Source organism: Psammomys obesus, unplaced genomic scaffold (genome assembly GCF_907164565.1).
Source record: "Psammomys obesus unplaced genomic scaffold, mPsaObe1.curated_primary_1811, whole genome shotgun sequence".
In the NCBI taxonomy this organism is placed as follows: Eukaryota; Metazoa; Chordata; class Mammalia; order Rodentia; family Muridae; genus Psammomys; species Psammomys obesus.
The window spans coordinates 2,314,339-2,337,135 of record NW_026596034.1 but is presented as its reverse complement, the minus strand read 5'-3'; the positions used below and the strand labels follow the sequence as shown (position 1 = coordinate 2,337,135).

The 22,797-nt window shown below is 40.0% G+C and overlaps 2 protein-coding genes across 3 annotated transcripts in view; one reads left to right on the top strand and one right to left on the bottom strand.

Annotated features, from left to right (window-relative positions):
- Nucleotides 1-303: 303 nt before the first annotated feature.
- On the bottom strand, nucleotides 304-7,727 carry Orc6 (origin recognition complex subunit 6). Of its 2 annotated transcripts, XM_055621061.1 has the most exons (7): nucleotides 7,413-7,727; nucleotides 5,965-6,094; nucleotides 4,617-4,780; nucleotides 4,123-4,212; nucleotides 2,293-2,405; nucleotides 1,604-1,672; nucleotides 304-793 (listed from the first exon to the last, which is right to left on the bottom strand). In XM_055621061.1, exons 1-7 carry the CDS (start codon nucleotides 7,475-7,477, stop codon nucleotides 669-671), a joined length of 756 nt encoding a protein of 251 aa, XP_055477036.1. In that variant the 5' UTR covers nucleotides 7,478-7,727; the 3' UTR covers nucleotides 304-668. The 2 variants fall into 2 exon arrangements, with proteins under 2 accessions (XP_055477036.1, XP_055477037.1); XM_055621062.1 differs by lacking the exon at nucleotides 5,965-6,094 and having other exon boundaries at nucleotides 7,413-7,481.
- The window catches only part of Vps35 (VPS35 retromer complex component), a 34,637-nt gene continuing 19,566 nt past the window's right edge, over nucleotides 7,727-22,797 (top strand). The window contains exons 1-5 of the mRNA XM_055621059.1: nucleotides 7,727-7,941; nucleotides 13,235-13,333; nucleotides 15,790-15,886; nucleotides 18,129-18,252; nucleotides 20,828-21,010. Of these exons, the coding sequence (XP_055477034.1) occupies nucleotides 7,939-7,941; nucleotides 13,235-13,333; nucleotides 15,790-15,886; nucleotides 18,129-18,252; nucleotides 20,828-21,010 (506 nt within the window). The 5' untranslated portion in view covers nucleotides 7,727-7,938. The remainder of the gene's footprint in view (nucleotides 7,942-13,234; nucleotides 13,334-15,789; nucleotides 15,887-18,128; nucleotides 18,253-20,827; nucleotides 21,011-22,797) is intronic.

Sequence of the window (22,797 nt, the reverse complement as noted above, 5' to 3'; positions counted from 1 at the left end):
TCCTTCCTTTCTCTCCCCCCCCCCCCTTTCTTTTTTTCATTTGAGAAGATACAGATTTTGGCCTAATAACAACTACTCAAAGCTGACAATTGCAACTCAAATGCACATAAAAAATGGGCTGAAGAGATGATTCAGTGGTTAGTGGGTCTAAGTCCCAGCACCCACATGGCAGCTCACATTGTCCGTAACTCTAGTCTTAGGGGATTCAGCATCCTCTTCTGGCCTCCACTGGCACCAGGCACAAGTGGTGAGCAAACACATATGCAGGGAAAATATTCATACACATAAAAAAAGAAATGAATATTTAAAAAATAAACATTTATTAACTTAGACTGTATAACAATGATTTAGTAAAATAAAATAAAAACCCACAAAAACAAATAAAATGTCTAAAATGCCTTTCAACTTGAAATTTGCTTCTGGGTTAGGTCAGGAGAGTTCTTTAAGCCTAACATAATAGAATTAAAAGGGTCCCAATTCCATCCTGAAGGACAGGACAGACCCGAGTCTACAGAGGTGTTATGGCTGTCTAATTTCCATGTGAAGTGCCTAGTTCTAGCATCTTCAATATTGAGACAGTCCTCAGCACACCTGGTAATCAAGTTCAGACAAGACCCCCTGGCCCTTCATCTCCCAGACAGAAGCACAGGACTGCAGTGAAACGGGAATCACTTTGCTGTGGCCGTTTGAGCTTTGGTAGCATTTTCCAAAATCTTCCTTTTCCATTCTTCATAGTCCTGTGTCAGATCTTCATCTTTCGGTGGCTTTTGAGGGGTTTCTATTACTTCTATTTCTGTGAGAGAAAGTTAGCAAATGTAATTCCAAACTTATGTTTAAAAATGGCATAAAAGTTAAAATTTAAAAGTATCTACTTCAATTAAGGTAAAAGAAAATAAGACCCTAAAATGAAATGTAACATGGCAGCTTTCACTTTTCCTTTTCTTATACTCTAAGCATTGTAAGATGTCAAACGAGTTTGTACCCAAGTAATCCCATCGCCAACATTAGGATATAGGCACTAACTATCACATTTTAAAGATCAGGAAACTGAAGCTGGTAGAAATTGTGTCACCTTTTCAAATGCGCACAGCTAGTACATGGTGTTGAGCAATAGATAGGAGACCATTAGCATCAGATTATCTCTATAGCTGGAGTTCCTGTCTAAGTAACCAGAACTTAATTTTTATAGTTTTAGGGGGGGAAAAAAAACCAAAACAGCCAATCACAAGTTACTTTTCTGGTTACCCAAACAGGGACCTCACATTAGACATGCTCAAATAAAATAAATGAGTAGTCTGACTCACTTGGATCTTTTCTAGCCTCCTTTTAGGTTCAGTCTATTAAGACTTGCTGCTCTACTACTGGGTGGAGTTCTCTGAACCAAATTCCAAAAAAGTTTGAGTCAATCTCTGCTTAAATTCTGGGATTACAGGTGTTACAACCATGCCTGACTTGAAAAATAGGTCTTACCAAGTAATTAGTGGTCGGACCTTTTTCTCGTCCTGGCTATCATCATGTAACCCTGTTGAGACTGCCACAGGATTGCCCACTGCATAAACCACACTGCACCACGTTAAGCACCAAGACAGCTAGGACACCCTACCTTTTGCTGGTGGTTCAGGAGCTAGCTTCTTTTTCTTCAGTGCTGGACTAGCTAAATCTGCAGCGTCTCCTTTCAGAAAAAGAAAAGGTGGTTTCAAGGTTAAATTTTCTATTCAGTTTCATTATTTGGTCATCTAGGTCCTCAGCTGGATTACAGAAATTCAGTACCCAGAGGAGCAACAGAGATGAAGGCAAGGCAGATAATTTTACTCCTCTTTTCTGGCTGCTTCTCTTATTAGACATGAAATCACTTCCATCCTAGCTTATGTACACAGAAGCTGGCATTTATTAATACGAGTGTCTTCCTTTTGATACAGGGTTTCTCAGTGTAGTCCTGGCTGTCCTGGAACTCACTCTGGAGACCAGGCTGGCTTCTTTTCCTTCTTTCCTTCTTTCCTTCCTTCCTTCCTTCCTTTGGTTTTTCGAGACAGGGTTTCTCTGTGTAGCCCTGGCTATCCTGGAACTCACTCTGTGGACCAGACTGGCTTCATCGGCCTGACTACCTCCACCCCCGCCCCCAGCACTGGGATTAAAGGCGTGCACCACCACCACCCAGCCTGATGTTTCTCAAAGCTACTTTCTAAGCATGGATTTGTATAATCATAAAAATTACTTTATTTGAGGAACAGACATGTCAATTTTCTCACTAAAGTGTTCATAAAGCAGCATTTTCAACTATAGAATACTCACTGTTAATCTGCTGCCCAATCTTTTCTAACTGTTTACACAGCCGATCAAATATTGCTTTTTTCACACCGGATGTAGTTATCATTTTGGTTTTATCCACATTTAGCTTCAGAATTCTAAAAAATAATTTCATAAATTTGTTTTTCAGTATCACCAGTTTTCTTGGCAAGTAAACCAGATTACAAGCTTATTACCCTTTGCCCACGCTTTACTAAGATTCTCTAGCTGTCTAGATTTTCCTTTATTCCAAATGTCATTAGCTAGAAGCTTGCAAATTTGCTCTTAAGCTCCTTAGTTTCTTATTAAACTAGAGGTAAAACACATTTGTTAGTCAGGAATGGGGCAAATAAAGATATCCATTGCAGAGGTTCGTGTCTCTCAGATGTTAGCAACTTGCAGAGTGGACTCACAGCACCTGTAAGTGTCAACTCACTTTGAGAATGTTTCTATTCATACAGAAATTTCATCTCTCTTTGCCCTACTCACAAAGCCCAAATCCTGCTCATATTCCTCTATAGCAAGCAATTAAAAATAAAACTTGGGCTGTAGAAATGGCTCAGTGGTTAAGAGCACTTGCTACTCTTTAAGAGGACCTGGGTTCAATTCCACCACCCACATGGTAGCTCACAACCACATGTAACTTCGGTTCCAGGAGATCCAATTTCCTCTTTTGGCCTCCACAGGCAGCACATATGTGGTAAACTGACACATATGCAGGTCGCATACACACACACACACACCAGAGACAATCAGCCATTTCATATTCAGTTAAACATAGTTCCAAAAGCGGAGTTTGACTATTTTCAGTTTTTTTTCAATATCAATTATATTCTTTCCTTGTACATCCACATACCCCCCCCTTTTTTTTAAAGATTTATTTATTATTTATACAACATTCTGCCTGCATACCAGATCTTACTATAGATGGTTATGAGCCACCATGTGGTTGCTGGGAATTGAACTCAGGACCTTTGGAAGAACTGTGAGTGTTCTTAACCTCTGAGCCATCACTCCAGCCCCCACATACCCTTCTTGAACAGTTGTTGATATTACCCATGAATGACAATCAGTCCTAGTTATGTTGCTAACAAAGCCAAATTCATCAAAATTAATGAGTAGATAGTGAGAATACAGTCTTTAATAGACTGTTGCATGATCTTTTTGCAGCCAGTTTTCTCAAAAGGGGAAATAACTCCAAAGATATAAAAAAAATTAGTATTTCATTATAATAATTCAGTATGTACGCCGACAAGTAAATATCTTACATTTGATATTCAAATGTAAGAATTTGTTTCAGAAATGTCTTGTATTCAAATGAACAGTTGTAGGCAGTACTTTTTAAATAACATGCCCAGAAAATCAAAAGTGGCTACTGTCCTGATAGATTCTAACACTTACAAAAAGCAGGTCTGAAATGAGAATACCTTGTTTACATACATGGTTGCCACTTGGCAAGTAAACTTCTTGAAACACTAGTTCTAAGTTGGCAGCTTTATTACCAGCTAACCCAAGAATCTGATCATAAGGCCACAAACTATAGAGTTACAGATTTATAGTACAAAATTCGCTAAGCCGAAATCAGTGAAATTAGAACTATTCTTTGGGAATGAAAAGCTCACATACTGGCAACATTTCCCAATGGTAAAAGAACACTTAAGACTAGCGGGGCGTTGAGGTACACACACGTGAAATCTTAGCACATGAGTCTGAGGCAGGGGGATCACCACGAGATTAAGGCAGGCCTAGGATACAGAGTGACTGCCAGGCCATCGCAGAATACACAGCAAAACTCTGTCTCAAAACGACACAAGAAAACTCCACAAGAACACTTACTTGCACGCTGAAAGGAGCGCGGCAGTGGTGAAGAGTGGCCTGGACAAGTCAAGACCTGCTCGCTGCGCTTCGGGAAGACTGGACTCATAGCTAGAAGATAGCAATGTTTGTCAGGAAGTACTGTTTCCAAGGGACTGAAAATGCAATGAGACAATTTAGAAAACAAACAAAACTTGGACTCCAACCTGAATTGTTGTTCAGCATTTGTTTCCTGGATGTACTGTAACAACTGACTCAGAATTTTTGTTTGTTTGTTTTTAATATTTATTTAGGAGCCAGAGATGTGGTTCAGTGGTTCAGAGTACCTGTTGCTTTTGCAGTACACCTGGATTCCCAGCGTCCATGGGAGGGCCACACCCACCCATAACTCCAGTCCAAAGGACCGGATTCCCTCTTCTGACCTGAGGGCAACAGGCACACATGTGGTGCACACACACATGCAGGTAAACACTGATACACATGAAGTAAATAAATCTTTAAAAAATTATACATACCTTTGCAGTATCTTTGCAGCCATGTTCACTGCTTCTGTACAGCTGAACTGTACAGCTAGGTCTCTTATTCCAATATTTGAGTTTAATCCCAGTAAGCACTCAAAAGATTTAAGACAGCTCTGATACATCTTCTTGTTCAAACCAGAGAGCTTAATTAAATAAGCCTTTGAGAGAAAAAACACACAAATCTTAAATTCAATATTATTAGCCTTAAATATTGATTAAGTGGTATGAATTATGTTTTTGGTTTTGAGTCTTTAATGGCTGAGCCATCTCTCCAGCCTGTGATACTATGTACTAATTTATTTAACCTAAAAATCATCACCCACATCAAGCAGATTATTTCAAAGAATTCATACTATAGAAGGGCTCAATAATGCATGTATACAAATAATTTAAAAGTGATTAAACAATATAGCTTGCCTAAGCTGCCCAAAACAAACTACTAGGAAAAAAAAGTGAAATATTGGGAGTAGGGTGAGGAAGAACAGGATAATCCACCTTTGTAGGGAACCAACTCTATGTGGAAGAAGTCAGGGACAGCTTCATAAAAGATATATAACAAAGCAGAGTCACATTAAAACAACAACAACAAAAACTTGGCAGAAATTAAGTGAACATCAAAGCTTGAGGTCAGGGTAAAAGAGATGGATGGGTTTGACAGAAACAGAAAGTTAACAGAAGTTTTAATGAACACATCCTTTATGACACAGTACTGTGTTAGATATATTACATAAAAATAGTCTTTAGTTATAATAATAATCCAGTGAGACATTTTTTAATCCTCATTTTATGGATGAAGAAACTGGCAGCTCTTAGAGCTACTAAATAGTACTGACATTTGGTTTCAACATGTGACTCTTTCTGACTCTAAGATTTTAAAACATTAAGAATTCTGACAAGGGTCTGGTCCAACTGTGAGAGTCAATCTCAACCGTTAATTTGAGATTTAGAACCACCCAGAATGAGAGCCTCTGGGCATGCCTCTGGGGGGTTATGCTGATTAGACTGAGGGGGAAGACTTGCCCACTGTGGGCGGTGTCATTTCCTGCAATGGGATCCTCTATGGATAGAAAGGAGAAAGTGAATTGAGTACAAAGATTCATTAATTTCTGCTTCCTGACTATAGATGCCATGTAGATTCCTTAAGTTGCTTTGATTTCTATGCCAGGATATACTGTACCCTTGAACCGAAAGCTTAAAAACCCTCTCCTGTGAGGTGCATTTTCGGGGTAAGTTATTACAGCAACATGGATAGAAATGGAGCCACCCACAAGAAGATAAAAATGAAACAAAGATGCTTCAGTGTCACAACAGATCATTCAAATATCCTACGGGACCAACTTACTCTATCCAAGGGGCACCTCATACAGGAAGCTGCGAGGTCCAGGCATATGACAGCATTGCTGGTTTCTGAGCTATGTGCAGACAGACCGATACACTTCACCTTAGAGAGCCGCAGGTACTCCTCTGCTTTCCTGCTTATAGAGGCAATATGTTCACTAAAACGCTTCCAGAACGTTGTCCTACATTTAGGCAAGGGTTGACTTGAGTACAGTGGACTCACACCCTGCCTAATTATCGTGCAGGTTCATTTGGGGCCTAGAATGCACATCCTTTGGGGAGGGGAAGTTCTTTAGATAGGACCAAAAAGACCCCAGACTCACCTGTGTCCAAGTGCTCTAAATGAAAAGTAAATTCAAGTCTCCCCAAAACAACCCTTTTCCTCCTAATATTATCTGAACAAGTATAAAGAGTTGGAAGCAGGCAGGTTGGAGGAAATCAAATTCTCTTTCTTTCTCTTCCTTAAATGTGCAGTTCTCAGTTTTGGCCACTTGTGACAACAGTTCTGGGTTCCATGCCATTTCTTGTCAGTAGCCCGAGGATGAAGCCTACGAATTTTTTTCTATTTTGATGACACTGTTGCTGCCACTAATTCAGGACCACATTTTAGGAACTGCTGTTTTAATGACAACGGAATCCTTTCTACAAATCTATCTAGTTCTCCCTTCAAGCCCTTCCCTTACCTGACTGGATGCTGAGATTCATGGACTGGTTCTGCTCTATACGCTTGCCTGCTGGAACTTTATTTCCGCAAAAGTTTTTTGTTATTAAACCATTTATTTATTTTATGTAGATGAACACTGTTTTCATGCACAGCAGAAGAGGGAATAAGATTCTATTACAGATGTTTGAAAGCCACCATGTGATTGCTGGGAACTGAACTCAGCTCCTCTGGAAGAACAGCTAGTGCTCTTAACCGCTGAGCCATCTCTCCAGCCCCTCCACTAGTTTTTACTTCCTACGACAGTACAACTATCCTCCCAATCTCAAGGGCTTCTGAAAACTGATGCCATCTGGGCCACTCTTGTCACATTTTCCCATGCGTGGCACCATCTACCAAATCAGCCCCAAAGCCGCTGGGGACTTTGATCTCTTACGCCCTACTCGTCATTCCACCCTGTTGCTCTTGCCATTTACAGTGATTTCCACAGGGTCGACCCTACGTGTCTGGCTCATCCCTATAAACAGATTCAGAGTAATGACCAGAGGCTCTTTCTGACTTTCCCGACCACAGTATATCGCACAGAGCCAGGCGGCTCCAAGGACGACTACAAACGCCCTCTCAAATCATCTTCCACAAGACAAGAGCCTGAAATTTTTTCTTGCTGTAGGGCCCGAGTCTCGCCCACACCAGCGTGCGGCCATTCTCGCACCGCAGTGCCTCCGGCGTTGCCTTGGGAGAACCCAGGGCCCCCAGTCCGGGAGGCTCCCGGCACGCACGGCCACACTCACCGCAGTACACTCGGCTCGGCAAGGCCGAGGCGAGGGGCTAAGCGCCGAACCAGCTCCGACTCCATAGCAGGAAGAAAGGCGCGCCGAAACAAGTGCGCGCGCAGATTGTCAGTGGCTAAGGCCCACCCCCGGCGTGTCCAGATTGGTTGCGACAAGAAGTTCCGGCCGTCCCAATCCTGGTCTTCCTTCTGCGCATGTGCACACGAGGGTGCGCTGCCAAGGCGAAGTGAGGGGACATAGAGCGCTATCTCTGCCTTCCTCTGCCGCGGACCCTCTTAACTAAGGTTTCCCTTCCGGCTGTCCGTAGTCCGCTGCTGCGCAGCATTCGCCTCGCCTCGTCCCTTCCACCACATGCCGCCGCCTGCCCTTTCTCTCCAAACCACGCGAGACTTTAAGTGGGCCAATCGAGAAGCCGCTCCCGGCCGAGGGCGGGGCTAGGGAGGGCGGGGCTCGGAAGGCCGCGTCACCTGACGGCGGGCGGCTCCGGAGGAGTAGGCGCTGCTGCTTGCGGGTCCCCGGAGTCGCCATGGTGAGTGAGGGGAAGCGGTGGGCTTGGGTTGCCCCGGTCGCGGTCCTCGCTTTCCTGCGGCGGACGGGAGCCCTGCGGGCAGAGCAGGGGCCCAACCTTCCGGTCGCGGCCGGCCCTTGCTGGGCTGGGCCTGCGGGACAGGACACGGGCTGAGAAGGCCGCGAGTGGGCTGCGGTGGGCTGCGGTGGGCGGTGGCGCTGATTTGGTCGTTGCCCCGAGACCAGGCGGCGCCTCTAAGGGGTGTCTCGGGGTGCAGGTTCTGCTGTCGGTGGAGGCCTGCGTCAGCCCCGGTGTGGGATGGCCACCCTGCCTCCGAGAGTCGGAGCCCCAGGTTTGTGTGGAGGCAGTGAGGAACGCCTGAGCTTCAGGGCTGGCGCTGAGGCTGGGTCGCGCCCAGCTGGTGCCTTTCCACCTTTGTATTGAGCTGTGTTCGCGGACCCCGCGCCTTTTCTCTGTTAGAAATACCTTTCAGCGCCTGTCCGTGGCCGCGTAAACCCCTTTCATCTTGCAGTGTCTGTCAGCGAATTCTAAGGACCTGCTCACGTGAGTTTCCTGTAGGACTCACGCTTTCTTTGACTGAGCTCAGCGATCAGAAGAGACAACTTTTCCTCTTGCATTCGTTCACTGAGGATTCTAGCTCCTTTGCTGGAAGGAGTTACTCTTCTTTGGGTTTCTCTGCGATGGTAGCACGTCGCACTGTGGCGTTAGCTGTATAGATGTGAACTTCCTCAAAATTCGAATCCTGCCTGTTTTCCACAGGGCAAGTTGTCACCTGCATCATAGCATTTGATGTAACCTTCACTAAACAGATAATGTTTGGATGTGTTGCTATGCTTACGACCTTTTTAATTATTTCAGTATCCATTCTTTGGATTGAGAATTTTACATGCCTTGGTACATATTCCACTTTAAGAAAAGCCAGCATTAAATCTTTTTTTGTTGTTGATTTTTTTGGAGTGGAGGTTTGAGATGATCTTGTTAGGTTTTGACCAGCCTGGTGTTCGTGGTCATCCTTGGTTCCAGCTTGCTGAAATTCTGAGCTTTTGATACAATCATTTGATAAATCTTTGATGTCTACTACTTTAATATATTGCCTTACAAGATGATTCTCTCCCTCACCCCCCAAAACTTGTACAATTGTGATTCGGTACGTGACTGGTTTAACTTTAGAATTTGTTTTTCAACACTTAACTGGTTGACAGTGTTACCTTAATAAAGCATTTGAGGATACATTGTAAACTCCATTTATGTGCTGGGTGAACCAGATTGGAGCACAGTTTTTCCAGTAAACTTTATTGGAAAATGGAACCTAGGTATCAGTTCTGTCATGGGCAGTTTTTATGATCTGAATAGGTATTCAGCCTTTAAATCTCGCTTTTGCATCTGAAAACAAATGCTGATCTCATTGGTACTGTACTCCTAAAAATCCAGAGTCAAATATCTGTTGTACTTTCTACTTTCTAAATGTGCTAGACACTGGATAGAAATGTGGTGGAGAAGTGCTTTTGAAACATACTGTAATATAGTACTTTAGGGTCATGATGGGAAAGAGTTGTGTTAGGAGCTTGGGAAAGACTTTGGAGGTAATGCAGACAGATTTTGTGGAGAATGGGCAGAAATTCTCCACAGAGAGAAGAAAGAATTTTGCGGTTTAATGTTCATGGTGTGGTCCATCATAGGACTTCTAGGGTATTGCTAAGTTAGTTTGTGTATGGGATTCGAACTGTAGAGTTCTTTGTTTACTTTTTCTTTCAGTCCTGGGGATTGAACCAAGGCCTTCAGCCTTCTAGACACAAACCCCAACACAAATTGTTTTAAAGTTCCTCTTCGCTTGTTCTCAATTCTCTTTTCAGTTTTAAATACCATTTTCATCAACATGATTCTGTATATTTACGGGACTACTTTTCTTTTTATGTTGTATTGTCATATTACAGTTTATAAGTGAGAAAATTGTCATATCTGCAGTTTATAAGTGAGAAAATTGACCAACAAATAGGTTCCTACAACCAGCTGAGGTAATTGCTTTCAAACTGGATATAGTAATAGCTAACATTATGGAGTGTTTATTACTAAGTGCTGTGCATTCAGAACTTCATGTGTGCCATTTTATTTTTCTAGTTTATACCAAAAATTTGTGACCTCTTATAGTCTATTTTATAGGTTATCTACACACAGTAGCCTAAGCTGGAAACAATCCATATTGAGTGAATCAATAAATGTATATATGTAAATACACATACATACATATACAAACACACATATAGTGGAATATTGCACAAATCCTGACACATGCTTTCATACAGATGACCCTTGAACATAACCCTAAATGAAATAAGCCAGACAGAAAAGAAAAAAATGCTATGTAATCCTATGTATACAAGGATAGTAAAACTTAGAGTTTATCCTTACTAGTATACTGATAGTAAAACTTAGAGAAAAAAGTAGAATTGCTTTAGCTGAGGGACATTGGGGTGTATGGGAGTGTTGCTAACTTCAGTGGGTTTAGTTTCTATTTGAAAAGATGAAAATACTTTGGAGATGGAAAGTGATGATTACTGTACAGCACTATCTCTTTCACTGTTAAGCTATAAAAATGTCTCTAGTATTGAAATATGAATATTACATAAATAAGCCAAGAAAATATTACATCAAATGAAAGAAGTCTGGCACAAATGCATGCTGGAAGACTCCATTGATATGAAATATCTTAAACAGATAAATCACCTAGATACATAAATTTAGAGGAGAAAAGGTGGGCTAACTTACGATTAATGAGTATAGAATTTTCTTTTGAGGTAATATTTTGAAATAAAAGGGAATATAACAAAACCACTGACCTGTTTATTTGATGTACATTTCCTTTAAAAAATTTAAGACTGACTAGAGGAAAAGTACCTCTCTATATATTGATAGAAAAGGTAGGAGTATTTATACATAAACATGATGGTAAAATTTCATGTTTCATATCTAAATCAAAATACTTCATTAAGATTAAACAACAGTAAAAATCCACTTCTGAAATACAGTATTTTATCCAAAATAAAAACTTTGTCTTGTTTTACTTTTGGATTGAAAACTTTGTCTTGGTTTAATTTTGTATAAAGAAAAAAAAATGAGTAATGAGCAATGCCATTAACCCATACTGTTTTTGTAAATAAACTAGTAAAATGAGTTTTCCTTCAACCAAAAAATCATAAAGGGCTGAAGATAGCCCAGTGGTTAAGAGGGCTTAGTGCTCCTGCAGAAGACCTGAGCTCAGTTCATAGTAACCATACACTGGAATGGCTCACAGCCAACTATAACTTCAGCTCCAGGGAATCCAACACCTCTGGCCTCAACAAGCCCCTGCATTCACATGCATGTAATTAAAATGCATGCACATAATCAAATTTTCATTAAAATACTTACTTTAATTATAAATTAACTTAAAAGGAAACGAAGACCTTAACTTTAAAGAAGAGTTATTTAGGAGAAATAGTAACATAAGGTGATTTTTTTTTTTTTTTTCACGAGTCAAGAGGACAGTAGCACTTTAAGGATTCAGACTTAAACTAGGTGGCTCATGTGCACAATCTCAGCATCCAGGAGGTTGAAGATTACAAGTTCCAGGCCAGCCCAGCTAGCGTAAAAGAGAGAGAAAGAAGAGGACCAAAACCAAAATAAAGCTTAAAAAAAAAAAAGTAATTTAATGAGAAATGGTTTTTTTTTCATGTGTCAGGGTTGCCCAGAGTAGCCTTGAACTCACTTTGCAGCTGAACTTGGCCCTGAACTTCTGATCTTCCTTTCTCTACATCCCTAGTGCTGCGATTACAACCACCTGCTACTATGTCCTGGTGTGTAAACACACACACACACACAGTCACACTCTTTGGTTCTTCCCATCTAAATGCAACAGAGTTTACAAATAGCTCAAGTTCAGCCTGGAAGCAGTGATCAGGATTTTTAAGATATCAGTTTTTATTTGCATGTATGTCTTGAGGTGGGGAGCATTGTGCACATGAGTAAAGGTGTCCACAGAGACCAGAAAAGTGTAAGAATCACAAAGAGCAGGAGTTTTGTACAGCTGTAAGTCACTCAACAAGGGTATTGGAAACTGAACTGCATATCCATTTACTGGCTAGTTATTTTTTAAATCAAATGTATGATCTGAAAAGTGTAGGATCAGCTAATCTGCAGTGAACATTTTTGAAGTACATTGTGTATACTGGATCTCAAACATGATTAATTACATTGTTAGGCATGTTGTGGTAATGTAAACATGGTGCTATAAAACATGAAGTGTGGATTAATTCAACTTGATGGGGAGAATGGGTTCATTTTGCAAGCACAGTTTTGCTGATGGCATGGAAGAGTAGATTTACTTTGTTCTTTTTAGCTGTATTTGAAATAGTAGGTATTTGAGGAAACTGTCTTTACCATTTTTTATTATAAGTTATTAACAATTCCAGATATTTTATTTCTAGATTGTTTAGTTTTTGTTATGAGAGAGGGGCTGTGCTTTGTTTTGTTTTTTAAACAGGTCCAAAGACAGGACCTCTCTTCATTCATTTGTTCATTCGTTCCTTCCTTTCTTTCCATTTATTTTTTAATACAGAATTCTGCCTGCATGTGTGCCTGCACTCCAGAAGAGTACCAGATCTCACTGTAGATGGTTATGAGCTACTATGTGGTTGCTGGGAATTGAACTTAGGACCTTTGAAAGAACAGACAGTGTTCTTAACCTCTGGAGCCATCTTTTAAACTCATTTCTTGGTTTAAAAGTAGACTAAAATGTAGGTGAGATATTTGAGAGAGAAAGAAGTTCTTAAATTTTTGGATTCTGCTTAGAATTACTATAAGAAATAGCTTGGCTCTACGGCTATGTTCCAATTAGGTTTAGAGTGTATTAGCAGAACATCACTATAAGCTACTACCACAGATATCTTTGTTTCCACATATTTTTTATTTTTTTGGTCTTTTTGGTCATTTCTAGACAGGATCTTAATAGGAACCCCTCACTGTCCTGGTACTCACTATGTAGATCAGGGTGGCCTTGAACTCAGATGTGCCTGCCTCTGTTTCCCAAGTGCTGGGATTAAAAGCATGCATCACTATGCTGGGCTGAGGCCAGAATTTTTGAGTCAGTTCAATATTTGTCAAAAATTGACAAATTAGTTTGATATGTGGAGCTAGAATGAGCCTTATGTGAAAGTCTTGAAAAGGGACTATGACTAAAACTATAGAAAAAAAATTTTTGATAGGAGAACATGCTTATAAGTGACTAATGAAAGTACTTTTAAAATCTTTATTTCAGCCTACAACACAGCAATCACCCCAGGATGAGCAGGAAAAACTCTTGGATGAAGCCATCCAGGCTGTAAAGGTTCAATCATTCCAGATGAAAAGATGCCTGGTAAGAATGAAAATGTGAGAGGTATAATTGTATACTGTAGATTCCTAAGCAAGCGCCTCCAGCTCTATAATTATGTAGCATCACTGCTCTTGGTCATTCTAACCACCATCAGCAACTGTCTCGACTCATCTGTGTTTAGCACTGTAGGTGCTTATGAAGAGAGATCTGTTTTCTCCTGATTGTGTGTCTTCCTAGTGACTGTCTATAAACTCACAAGGAGAGATCTTGACTTTCAGTTATATATTGGCATATTAGCTCTAATCCAGATATCTGAGCCTCTTTGGTTTTATACCCTAGACCTGAGGAGAGCTTAATGTAATGGGTGTTTAGTAACTATTTAATGAATGAACGGATTTGAATGCCTCAATTTGAATTACTCAGCTATGTTTTTTTTTTTTCCACCTGAGTTTCCTGAAAACTTTTGAATATGTACTTTTATTGTAGAAACTAGCTTAAAAACTATACTTAAAGATACATATGGTCAATACTTTTGGAGGTGAAAGTAAGAGGACCATGAACTTGAAGCCAGTTCTGTTTTACAGGTGGGACCCTTAAAACACGAAAACAAAAATTACACATATACCTGTTTGTATGTTTTTTATAGTCTAAAGATAGAAATAATCTTCATAGGTACTTCATACCCTGTGTGTTAAAGTTGAAAGAATTGAACCAGAAAGGCAGGCACTTTAAACTGATGGAATAATGATAATACTTTGTAAAGTGTCTTATGTTTTCCATGTATGTGTATGGTATATTCGTTTATTTGTGCATGTGTCTAGAGGTTAATGTCAGTGTTTTCTTTAGTTGCTCTCGATCTCATTAAATTTCAATTTTAAATGTGTGTGTATGTATACTGAACTTAATTTTGTTTATTTTTTGTGCTCCATTACCCTCTTTCATCCTACCTTCTCTCCCACTGAAACCCTTCTTTCCCTCCTACTTTGGTGGGTTTTTTTTTCCCCCACCAAGTTTAATTATGTAGATTTGCATGCATATGAGTGAGGGGTTATAGCCCAGAACATGGGCAGCTTATCAGTGGCTATACTACTGAAGAAAATGACATATTCTGTCCCAGGACCCATTAAAAGCTCATAGCTCTCAGTGAGCAGTGGAACTCTATGAGTTCTTTCCCTTGTGGGGTGAAAGAGTGACGGGTCCAGTATTGCACAGCTGTCCATAGCTGCAGTGAGTACAGGGCCATTTAAGGTTCATAGGTATGTTTCACAGCATTCCTCCCAACTTCTGGCTGCTACATTCTTTTTACCCTCTTCTGAGACGTTCCATGAGCCCTGGGAACAGGGTGGAGCTCTCTACAGTACTTTTACCAGTTGTGAGTTTCTGTATTAATCTGAGTTCTTTAAAGGAAGTTTCACTGATGAAGGTTGAGCGCTGTACTAATCTGTTAGTATAATTATAAGCATTTAGAAGGCAGTTTGTTACTGTTGAGCAAAACAGTAGTAGTAGGTTTTCTCCCAAGAATCTGTGCCCTTTCAGCTGAATTATTTACTTATTTACTAATAAGCCTAATTTTTTAGGCTTATTATTTTATGTGTGTGAGTGTCATCTGTTTGTATGTATGTGTTCCTGTGTATGCTTACTTGCTTGTGGAGATAAGAAGAGAACATTTGATCCCCTGAAACTAGAGTTATGGATGGTTGTAAGATACTATGTAGGTGTTGGGAACTAAATCCAGGTCCTATACAAGAACAAGTGTGCTTACCAGCTCCAGTCATGAGTTCTTAAGGTTTATAGTACTGTAAAAAGGGCCTTAAATCCTATTAAGAAGTGTCTTCCTCCTTAGTGCTTGGATTACAGATGTGTGCTGCTATACCGCAGCTTTTTACCTGAGGTGGTGAGGATCCAAATTTAGACCTTTGCATAGGAAGCACTTTATTCACTGAGCTATCTCCCTAACCCTGTTTCTTACATTTTCTAAAACTTAATAGTCAATGTCAATGTCTTAGAATAGAAAATGGGTTTTCCCTTTCTCTTTTTGAGCATGAGTAATGTTTCTACGGTGTCTCAAAAATTGTCTATATGATTGAAATGAGGCATATGAAGTTCTGGGACAAAGCCATTGTTAGGATAGTTATCTTGTTAAAGGAACTTAGCATGCCTGCTCTCTTGAATGCAGGTCAAATGTGGACTATTGGAACAGGTTTCCTAGTCTCTAGGGGTTGAGAAGTTTGAAGTTACTCTATGAAACATAGTCTTAGTTATGGAAGCCTTGCAAGATTTGGAGTCCTGGTGAGAATTTTCTTTCTTTTCTTTTCTTTTTTTTTAATTTAAGTTTTCAGTAAAGAGAAACTTGTGAAGTAGATTTTTTTTATTCAACTAAAATAAGTGCTGTAGGCTCTTAAAACTATGTAATTTTGGCTAAATAAACCAAAATAAATGTTTAGTTAAATGAAGCATTCTCATCAGGGTTTTGTTTGTTTGTTTTGTCATTTCTGTAGGACAAAAACAAGCTGATGGATGCTCTGAAACACGCCTCTAATATGCTTGGAGAACTCCGGACTTCTATGTTATCACCAAAGAGTTACTATGAACTTTGTATCCTTTGAATGTTGAAGGGTAAAGATTTGGGCCATACTTACTTTGTTTTCTTTCTTTCTTTCTTTCTTTCTTTCTTTCTTTCTTTCTTTCTTTCTTTCTTCCTTCCTTCCTTCCTTCCTTCCTTCCTTCCTTCCTTCCTCCTTTCTTCCTCCCTCCCTCCCTCCTTTCTTTCTTTCTTTCTTTCTTGCTTGCTTTCTTTCTTTCTTTCTTTCTTTCTTGCTTTCTTTCTTGCTTTCTTTCTTTCTTGCTTTCTTTCTTGCTTTCATGCTCTTTCTTTCTTTCTTGCTTTCTTGCTTTTTCAAGGCAGGGTTTCTCTATATAGCCCTGGACGTCCCTGAACTCTAGACCAGGCTGGTCTCGAACTCACATAGATCCACCTGCCTCTGCCTCCCAAGTGCGGGGATTAAAGGTGGTGTGCTGCCATGCCCAGGTTACCATGTTTATTTCTTGATAAGACCAATTTTGTTGTTGTTGCTGGATTTGTTTTGAAAACAGAACCAATACAGATTTATTAAGGAAAAATGAGAACAGAACTCTTGAGAGTGGGTGGGCCTCCAAGGAGGAGTACCCTATAGTTAAAATTTTTGTTTTTTAGATTTATTTATTTTACTTTGTATGTATGAGTGTTTTGTCTGCGTGTATGTATATATGTATGTGCACCACACTCATGACTAGTGCTGGCAGAGGCTGGAAGAGGACATTGAATCCCCCGAAACTGGAATCACAGATGGTTGCAAACCACTATGTGAGTGCTGGAACTCGAACCCATGTCCCCTCAAAGAGCAACCAGTGTGCCGCCGCCGCCTCCTCTCATTCCTCCTCTTCTCCTTATTCTTCTTTATGCTTCTCTTCCTCCTTCTTCTCCTCCGTCTTTCTTTTTCTTTATGAACTGGAATCTTCTTAGCCCACCTAACCTCAAACTCAGAACAGTCCTCCTGCCTCCACCTCCTAATTGCTAGGGTTATAAGCATGAAGCATCATGTCTGGCTTTTGTTTTTTCCTCCTTTGTTAAAAATCTCTGGAGTCAATTGTTCTTTTATTTTTTAGACAAAAGTCTTCCTCCAGGTAGGTATTCTAAATGAGAAAAGGAAAGGTTGCTTTCAGAGTGCCCCTTTTTCTAGCCACAACCCCCCCTCCCGCCACCTTTTTCTTCAGTGTTGGCTCTTGACCTTAATTTTAGGCAGTCTGCCAGCCAGTTGAACCAAATTCATACCCATATGCTTAATTTCTCAAAATAGATTGCTTTAAATTTTTGAAAAGTATTGAGGATATTAAGTCGCAGTTTTCTGGAATTTTGTTGTTTTTGAGGCAAGCTCTTACTGTGTGGCCTTCCCTGGCCTTTTAACTTACAGTGATCCTCTGGCATTGCCTCTAGTGTGCTGGGATGACAGGTGAATGCCACCATGCCTGGCAGCCTCCCTCCCTCTCCCACCTTAAGATGAAGAGGCTGGTCTTGAATTCTTGGGTTCAGCTGAACTCTGTCGTCAGCCTCCCAAGGAGCTGGGAATTCCATTCCCCTCCCCAACAGTGTATCACAGTGTAGCTCAGGCTGGCTTTGAACTCACTATTCTCCTGCCTGAGTGGTGGTTTCAGACATGTGCTTCTTACTATACTAGTTTGAAAAAATTTTTAATTTATTTTTATGTGTTATGAGTACTTGCCTGTGTGTATGTTTGTGCATGATATGTGTGCAGGTGCCCAGGGTGGTCAAAGAGGAGAGAGAGATGGTTGTGAACCATCATGTGGGTATTGGGAACCAAACCCAAGTCCTCTGCAAGAGTAGCAGGTGTTTTTAACTGCTAATCCATCTCTACAGCCAGCAAATCTGCATTTTAAAGTAATAAAAGCCAACTGAAATTCTGTCTTCCCTTTAAACATTCATTCTCATTGGAAGCCTAAATGTAAAATAGCTTATCAGTGGGTTTTATTTTGAACTCATGATCCTGTAACTCACCTAGTGAGTAGGTGAGATTAGGTATGTGCCTCCATGCCTGGCAGTCCAAAGATATGTGCTTTTTTTGTTTTGTTTTGGCAGTGGTGGAAATTAAATACAAGACTTTTCTCTTGAGAGGTAAATGCTGGCACTGCTGAGCTGTGTCATTAGCCCTGCCTGATGATAGTTTTAATTATTCCAAGAGGTAGTTGTAGAATTTGGTTTTGAGAGGTGTTTTTTGTTGTTGTTGTTGTTGTTGTTTTCATTAATTTAACTTTATTCTTAATCCTTAATCATAATGAAAAGATATGGCTATTTCTGATGAACTGCACTACTTGGAGGTCTACTTAACTGATGAATTTGCTAAAGGAAGAAAGGTAGCAGATCTCTATGAACTTGTACAGTACGCTGGAAACATTATTCCAAGGCTGTAAGTAATGTCTTTTATATCCACACCTTCTAGGCTTTGTGTTACAATGAAGTCTCATCTGATGAGCAGTTAGTGCTAGTTTAAAACTCATCTTTGCATTTCTTGCCTTATGTGATATGGTTTTTTGTTTGTTTTTGTTTTAAATCTCTTTCTGTTTTTTAAGACAGGATCTCATTGCTTTGAGTTCAGGATCCTCCTGGCTCAGTCTCCCAAATGCTAGGAATACAGGCACAAGGCATCATAACCAGCTAACATTGACTTTATTTAAAAGAGAGACAGAGCTAAACAGAGAATTCTCAATAGAGGAATATTGAATGGCAGAGAAACACTTAAAGAAATGCTCAACCTCATTAGCCATCAGGGAAATACAAATCAAAACGACTCTTAAGATTTCACCATACACCCATCAGAATGGCTAAGATCAAAAACTCAAGTGACAACACATGCTGGAGAGGTTGTGGAGAAAGGGAAACCCTCCTCCACTACTGGTGGGATGGAAAACTTGTACAACCACTCTGGAAAGCAATCTGGCGCTTTCTCAGACAACTAGGAATAGCACTTCCTCAAGGTCCAGCTATACCACTCCTAGGCATATACCCAAAAGAGAATCAAGTACACAATAAGGACATTTGCTCAACCATGTTTGTAGCAGCCTTATTTGTAATTGCCAGAAGCTAGAAACAGCCCAGATGCCCCTCAGTGGAGGAATGGATGCACAAATTGTGGTATATCTACACAATGGAATATAACTCAGCAATAAAAACAAGGAAATCATGAAATTTGCAGGTAAATGGTGGGATCTGGAAAAGATCATCCTGAGTGAGCTATCCCAGAAGCAGAAAGATGCACATAGTATATACTCACTCATGTAGACATATAATATAGGATAAAACTACTAAAATCTGTACACCTAAAGAAACCAATCAAGAATTGAGCTAAAATGCTCAATTCCTATCCAGAAAGGCAAAGAGGATGGACATCAGAAGAAGGAGAAAAGAGGGAACAAGTCAGGAGCCTGACACAGAGGACCTCTGAAAGGCTCTGCCCTGCAGACTATCAATGTAGATGCTGAGGCTTATGGGCAACCTTTGGGCAGAGTGCAGGGAATCTTAGGAAAGAAGTGGGAAACAGTAAGATCTGGAAAGGACAGGAACTCCACAAGGAGAGCAACAGAACCAAAAAATCTGAGCACAGGGGTCTTTCCTGAGACTGATACTCCAACCAAGGACCATGCATGGAGATAACCTAAGACCCCTGCACAGATGTAGCCCTTGGCAGTTCAGTGTCCAAGTGAGTGCCATTGTAATAGGAGCAGGGACTGTCTCTGACAGGGACTGATTGGCCTGCTCTTTAATTACCTCCCCCTGAAGGGGAAGCAGCATTACCAGGCCACAGAATAAGACAATGCAGCCACTCCTGATGAAACCTAATTGACTAGGATCAGAAGGAAGGAAAAGAAGATCTCCCCTATCAGTGGACTTGGGGAGGGGCATGCATGAAGAGGGTGGAGGAAAGGGATTGGGACGGGAGGAGGGAGGGAACCAGGGGGGGGGGGAGATACAAAGTGAATAAAATGTAATTAATAAAGAATAAAAGAAACAGGTGGTATATACTTGTAATCCCAGTGCTTGGAGGCAGAGGCATTGCTGGGGGCAGCCTGGTTTACATATTAAGTATCTAACTCAGCAGGGGCTACCACACTGAGAAAGAGCAGGAATGTGTATGGGAGAATCAAAAAAAAAAAACAAAACAAAAAAACCCACAAAACACTAATAGTTTCCACAAGCAACCATGGTCACCATAGTCTAAGAATATTGAAAAGAAAAATCCTAGAAGTAATAAGTATTCTAAGTAGCCTGATAAAACTTTTTATTGTTCTACTGGGGGTGTGAATCATCCTTTTGTTGAGCACTCCTTTAGCCACTTAGTAGCCATCTTGCTTGTTGGAACAGTTGTGCTGCTGAGATAGCTGAAACTACCTCAGTTTTACTCATCTTACTTTACTGTGGCTGGCTAGTCAGCTTGGCTAATTAATAAATTTATAAATGTGAGCTGAGTGTGGTGGCACACGCCTTTAATCCCAGCGCTCAGGAGGCAGAAGCAAGAGGATCTCTATGTGAGTTCGAGGCCAGCCTGGTCTATAAAGTGAGTCCAGGACAGCCAAGGCTACACAGAGAAACCCTGTCTCGGAGAACCGGAAAAAGCAAAACAACAACAACAAAAAAACCAACCAAACAACAACACAAAACCAGACCAAACCAAAAAACCTTATAAATGTGTATGGGTAAGGGAAAATAATGGCACATGCTAGCTGAAGCTTCAGTTATCAACTAGCTATCTTGGAAGATAATCTTCATTGGTGAGAGGGCACTGATCACAGGGATCCATCAGCGATACTTTTCTCTCATGTATTTTTTGTAGTTATATTTAAAGTTAGATAATTTTTCTCCCTGTAAATAATACTGTTTAAGACAACATAGTTTCTGGCTTTATTTAATATGTGGGTAGTGTGTTTGAACACAATCAAATTTTCATGTATTCTGTCTTTAATCATATGTATTCTTTTACATCCTAGTTATCTATTGATCACAGTTGGAGTCGTATATGTGAAGTCATTTCCTCAGTCTAGGAAAGATATTTTGAAAGATTTGGTAGAAATGTGCCGTGGTGTGCAGCATCCACTAAGGGGTTTGTTTCTTCGAAATTATCTTCTTCAGTGTACCAGGAACATTTTACCTGATGAAGGAGAGCCAACAGAGTAAGTAGTCTTGGTTTAGTTGTAGTGTTTTTCCCCCCAAATAATAAAATGTCTTAAAATCGTAGAAAAGTATACAGAAATAAGACTATGCATGTCAGTAATTTTCCCATTCAATTTCATGTAGCATTTTCTGTCTAGACTTTCATTGACATATAGAATTAATTCAGTATGTATAGTATGAGGCAAAAGTACTCATATTCAAATACATATTTGGAAAAATTCTTTGAATTAGAATCTGCTTTTTTAAATTTAATATTTATTTTTGTTCTGAGATAGGATTTTGCTGTATATCCTTCACTGGCTGGTACTCACCATGTAGCTCAGGCTGGCCTTGAATTTTCAGCAGCTCTCCTGTGTGCAGACTTTCAAGTGATGTGATTACAGGCATCTAATGTAGTTTATAACATTTTCCCATTACATTATATAATCTTTGTAAGTATGACTTAAAGATGTGAACCAGTGGGTAAAAAAACAAACAAAAATAATTTATAGAGACCACTGTTTGTTTTGTGGCCCCCAATCTAGCATTAAAATCCATGACACACACACACTATTCATAACACTTTTTTCTCACAGTAATGGAGATGGTCAGTTAGGTATGACGAACTTTTTGTGTGATGGGTCCCTAGATTGAAGAACTAATAGTTTCTTTTTATTTAAAATTGTTAAGGTAATTTTTATAAAGTTGTGCTTGTTTCTTAGTTTCTTTAACTCAGTGACTACACAAGTAATTGAGACTCTGTTATATTATTTTAACAAGCTTCAGAGTACAAGATCGAGCAGTTATTAATTTATTCTTAATCCTCTAAGCTAATTTGTCTTTCTCCCAGCATACTTCCCAGAAATACTTGCATTTTGTAGCTTTCCTGCATCAGTTCCTCTCCTGATCTCACTTCCCCCTCTCCCATGGCTCAGTCCTCTGCTTTCTCCTCCAACTCTTCTTCCCCTGCCTGGCAGGAAGTCCAGCCCTATTCTCTCTCTTGCTTAGCGATTGGCTGTAAGCTGCTTGCTTGGCGTATCAGGACATTTGGAGAGCAGTGTTTTTACAAATTAAGACAGGAGATGGTTAGAACAAGGATTGCAACTAGATATGAGGATTCAGAAATCAGCATTTGAATTACATAGTAATTTTATGCCTACATAAAATTATCTGTTTTTTAAATTTCTAAGACAAATCCTAGTTTTTACTATCTGCATCGGTCCCTTTAAAAGTACATTATTACATGTATGTTTGTGTGCGATGACGTGGGGGGGAATGTGTTCCATGGTATGTAGGATAACTTTGTGGAGTTGGTTCTTTCTTTCTACCTTTACATGAGTTCTGGGTACCAAATTCAGACCACCAGGCTTGTACAACATTCAGACCACAGGCTTGTACCTCTGCCCTCTGAACCACCTCACCAGCCCTCTCTATTATTTTCCATTCTGAAACAGGTTCTCACTATATAACTCGTATTTGTCTTGAACATGTAATCCTCCTACCTTTGCATCCCAAATGTCCATATTGCAGGCAAGTGTCATCATGTCTAGGATCATTTACTTTAAATACTACTACTACTACTAATAATAATAATAATAATACAGTGTTTATCAACAAAGTCCAAAAAAATTTGGTAGTATACAAAAAAGTGTAGAAAACAAAAGTACAGAAAAAGAAGTATAGAAAAGTATATACAAACTTAAGAAAAACAAAGAAAATATTGAGTAGTATACAAAGGGATGCTCCTATTTTTGCTTTATTATAATTTGACTGAATTTTAAACATTAGGCAGTCAGTAAAATATTTG